This window comes from Bombina bombina, chromosome 2, assembly GCF_027579735.1.
Source record: "Bombina bombina isolate aBomBom1 chromosome 2, aBomBom1.pri, whole genome shotgun sequence".
NCBI lineage: Eukaryota > Metazoa > Chordata > Amphibia > Anura > Bombinatoridae > Bombina > Bombina bombina.
The window spans coordinates 529,761,828-529,766,803 of NC_069500.1; the positions used below are offsets into that span (position 1 = coordinate 529,761,828).

The following is a 4,976-nucleotide window of genomic DNA, read 5'->3' on the forward strand; positions in this document are numbered from 1 at the left end:
ACATTCCTGCCTTTTCAAATAAAGATACCAAGAGAACGGACAAAATGTGATAATAGGAGTAAATTAGAAAGCTGCTTAAAATTGCATGTGCTATCTGAATCATTAAAGAAAAATGTGGGTGTCATATCCCTTTAAGTTGTGACTAGAGGAGGAATATCAGCATTAAAAAACTGAGACATCAAGCACAGGTTGTGTATTCTTATGAGTGGCTGCTTATTATGCTTGACTGTAAGGGGAAAAATCCCTTGCCATTAAAAGGTTAGTCTGCTTGATTTTTTTTATTATTGAAAAAGAGAAATAACACCTTTGCTACCCACTCCCCAGCTTTACACAAGCAACACTGTTATTAATATACTTTATAACGTCTAAAACTAATTCTCTGCCTGTTTCTAAGCCCATCCCCAACAGACCAGGTTTTCATTATAGCTGAACTAGAGCACAGGTGAAATAATCAGCTGATCAGTAACCATGGTAACTAACCTGCTCTCAACCATCAGCTGATTATTTCACCTGTGCACTGGTTCAGCTATAATGAAAACCCGGCCTGTTAGGTGTACTTGAGGACCTCGGTTGAGAAACAATTATCTAAAGGACACCTGAATTATTAAAGGGACATTAAACACTAAATAAACGCTAGATAAAATGATGCAGTCAAAGAAAAGATTAGTCTGAGAATAACATGTAGATGTATTTTTGAAAGTTTTATTAGCTGTTTAAATATTAACAAAATAAGTGTAAAGTTTTAGTGTCTATAAAACTATTGGAGCTGCCATGTTGTAACCTAGGTTACCTTCTTTGATGTGGCCAATTAGGGACAGTTATAAATAGATCACTATAGAGCACTGGTTTTCAAACCTGCCCTCAGACCTCCCTAACAGGCCTCATTTTGAGGATATCTGAACTGAAATACAGGTATAATAATCAGCTGATTAATAAACCTGGTTATTTTACCTGCTCTCATCCAAGGTAATCCTGAAAACCTGGCCTGTTGGGGAGGCTTGAGGACAGGTTTGAAAACCAGTGCTATAGTGTGCAGCCAATGGCTGTGTGGAATATAGCAGTGCTCTGCACTTCCATTTCTAACAGGAACTGAAATGTTCACAGTTTCAAAATGGAATTACAGGAAAAGTGGACAAAATAAATAATTAATGTATATTGCAGAGTTATTTTATATATACAATTTATCATTTTATATAACCATATCAAAGTGTTAAATGTCCCTTTAAAGAACAAGCTCTAAAGTCAGAGCCCAGCCCCTTTTATCTGTTTGAGATCAGTGATGATGGGCGGGAACTTCTTAGAAAGGAAGTAACTGACTGCAGCAATACAGTTCGTGCAGTAAGTCAATGCTGTGTGTATAAATGTTGTTTTTTTTTATTTGCATGCATGTAAGAATGTGTGTGTTCATTGGTATGTGTGTTTACTTACATGTGTCTGTCTATATGAGTAAATTTGTATCTATAACTGTATGAATTTGTATGACTGTGTTATTATATGTATAGGAATGTGTGTAATTTTGTGCATTTGTAAATGTGTGTAACTATATTTTGCCTGTGTTTTTTTTTTTTGTTTGCATGTAGTTTTTTTTTTTGTTTGCATGTAGTTAGGAAAAAAAAAAAATATGTATCGCTATGTTTACATGAATGTCTGTATGTTTACATCTATGTCTGTATGTTTACATGTATATACATATTATGTTTTGATAGGTAAATAAAAAACAAACAAGGCTCTATTTCTGTTTAAATTGAGTGATGGCAAAAATGCTCTGGTCTTTGGGGAAGTTTTAGTCTGAAAATCCCGGTCCTTAAGGGGTTAAACACTTCCTCATCAATGTTACCCTCTTATCTTTCCAAAACAACATTTTCATTCTGCAGTTTTAATTCACCACTTGATTTCTCTCTCCTCCTCTCTCTCCCCTCCCTCCATATTTAGGAAAATCCCTTTTACTTTACTTTCAGTTTCTCTTTAGCATATAAACGCAGACACATAAAGAGAGGGGAGAGACGCAGACTGACTCCTGTTTATAGAGTTATCTTACAGCATGGCAACTGTATTTGTGACACCAGCTGCCAAACAAAAGGTGAGAAACAGACTGTATATATTTGTATATAATTATTATGTATCATGTATATAATGGTGTCTGTACTACAGTATATTTGTCATATTTTTAACCTATCATATTCTCTGTACAGACATTAATGTCGTTTTGCATAGCGTGGCACAAAGGGAAACAAATAATGCATACAAGCAAAAGTACAAAAGACAGGCAGTCTGTGTACCAATTAAATATATGAATTACAAATGACATACCAGCAAGATTGTGCTGATGCATATCCCATTAACACTTATGCTAATAATGCAATTGTCTATTGAAGAAAAAAAAATAAAAACTATCTGGATTAAAAGTGAATTATTATTATAATATAAGTAAGAAAAGTGATCCCACCAGGGTGCTAAAATTCAGTGATAAAAAGTGAGCTGTGAGACTTTGGCAGTCGTGTTACACTATGTGCAGAAGCTGAGGCCTTTCATTTTATTTTGCATGTCATTATTATATTTGTATGATGAGGGAGTTCCTTGACATGGTAGGAATCAGTTTTTAATAACCTGATTTAGCAACAATTCGCAGAGTTTAAACCAAGGGATTAGTATATATCTGTTATTATTAACTATTTTACCCTTACTGGTAAAAATATTTTGTTTATTTTCCACCCCTGTACATAAAATAAAGTATATTTTTAGCTTCCCCCTCCTATGCTAAATGTTTGGCAATGAAGGGACTGCTGAAACGAGATCTGGATATTCAAATAACATTCGTTTCTAATATCTGGAAATATGTGGATAAAATATCACAGCTACAAGAAATTTATAACTGAAAGTACTATTATATTACACAATGTAGCAAGTATATGCGTCAGTACAGCTAGGAAAAGCAAGTTTCTTGAAATTAAGAAGCTAGAACTGGTTATGTAGAAGACCATTTCCATTGAGCCGTACAAAATGGAGACGTAAGCTACCGTCTCTGGTAACCCAACCTTACATTTAAAATATACGTATAACATCTGCGCTCATTACCTGTGATCACCTCAAAAGAGAATCAAAAACAAAATTACACTTATTTATAATAGAAATTTAACTATAAGCAAATTATTTTTATTATAAATACATTTTCTACTTTATTAAAATGTAATATTTACTGCTGCCCTAGGCATAGCTCTAGTTTGCATTTTGTAGTTATTGCTGCCCTAGGCATAGCTAAAGTTTGCATTTTGTAGATATGTGCTTGCATATATTTTTTTATATGTAAATACATATAGATATTTCCATAAGAACATGGGACAACAATAAATATTGCTTTTTTTCTACATTGAAACACTTGCATTATTTGCAAGTTTTAAAATTTCAATGGAAACTAGAATTCAAAAGGCAAATTTTCCACTTTTACACCTAGTTGAGCTGGGTGTAATTTTGTTCAGTGTATCGACAGCGTCAGACAATGTATTCACGGTTTGCGCTTTCTTGGAAACTTGGTGTAAATTTAGCACTTAACGACTCCTAATACTTTCTAAAGTATTTTTGGCAGTTAGATCCCAGCTGCCGATATTGTGGTGTAACGCACCATCGGAAAGCAGTCAATTACACGAAATTGCTTCTGACAGCAAATTTATCAGTTTGCAACCTTGTGCAAACCAAATGACGGATTAATGGAAACAAGCCCCTAGTTAGTTGCCCACGGTCCTGATTCTTTAGGGGCAGTTATGTTTTGGCTTCCAAATCTTTTCTAGGTGCCATTTCATTGCTAGTACCTCCATTCTGGGTTGGTGGTTCCATAAGACCGACCTTAGGATGTCTCTGCAAGGAGAGTGCAAAGTTACACTGCAACAGGGCACAAAAATGTTTTCTTCATTTTTTTTAAATTTCCAGGCTCCCACGTTGCTTAGTAAAATAGTCCCCTTTAGAGAAGAGAGGTTGGCAGATTTTTGCAACATACACTCTTGAGCTTACTAAGGTGGCTAATGATGATACTGCTAAGTTTAAAATATGGGTAATTAAAGGTCTTGCTTGTTGAGTTGTTCTCGTACATTTTATAACATGCTATGGTTGTGTTTTTATATACACACTCACACACACTTATAGTGTCCCAATGTTTGTACAGGAAATATGTTCTTTACATCATAAGTAAAATAGCTAGCAATGGTACCTTCTATTACATTTTATCAAGACACAGCATATGCTATATGGATTGCAAGAGGGTGGGAAATGGATCTTCACTTGGGTAGCCAAAATCGGCACTGTCTGCCTTGATAATTTGGGTAGTTTCTACTTTAAAACCTGTTTTACACACACATATTGGGCCAGATTACGAGTGGAACTGGTATTACAAATTGAAAGTAAGCGCGATCGCTTGAGTAAAATTCAAGTTAACTCTCGTCTGGTTACGACGTCCTGGTTACACACAAAAATACATTACAAAGTACAGTTACACTCATAATAACACCATCTAATAAAAAAATATTTAAAAAATATTGCATAAAAAAAGTTATAAGGGCTCAAAGATATAAGGCCTCAGGTGTTAGAGAAAAAAAAGCAGGCCAAGAACTTTGACATAGAGAAAAGGTGCCGGTACTCCAAAAAAAGGTGATTGATTTTTGATTGATATATTCTGCTCAGTAACTTTGATAAAAGCAAAGGGAAAAGATTATTTACAATGCTTGATGTATTTTGCAGCCCCCTCTTGTGAAAACTAGAGTATTTACATGATGATTACAAATATTACCTCTTATGAGTTGGCAGAGGTGGGGGTACTCAGTACCTGTGAGTACCCCCACAAAGAAGCCCTGTGTATATGTATGTATGTATATACAAATGTCTATATATGTGTATACATGTGTGTATATGTATTATGTGTGCATTGGAGACCTTTGCAGTTAAGTAGATGAAAATGTAAAATCACATGTATGCAATATTTATATTTA

General features: G+C 34.6%; 1 protein-coding gene across 1 annotated transcript in view; it reads left to right on the forward strand.

Moving 5' to 3' along the window:
• The first annotated feature begins 1,287 nt into the window (after nucleotides 1–1,287).
• The window catches only part of LOC128649217 (proteasome activator complex subunit 1), a 102,158-nt gene continuing 98,469 nt past the window's right edge, over nucleotides 1,288–4,976 (forward strand). Inside the window, exons 1-2 of the mRNA XM_053702354.1 lie at nucleotides 1,288–1,338; nucleotides 1,959–2,080. Of these exons, the coding sequence (XP_053558329.1) occupies nucleotides 2,042–2,080 (39 nt within the window). The 5' untranslated portion in view covers nucleotides 1,288–1,338; nucleotides 1,959–2,041. The remainder of the gene's footprint in view (nucleotides 1,339–1,958; nucleotides 2,081–4,976) is intronic.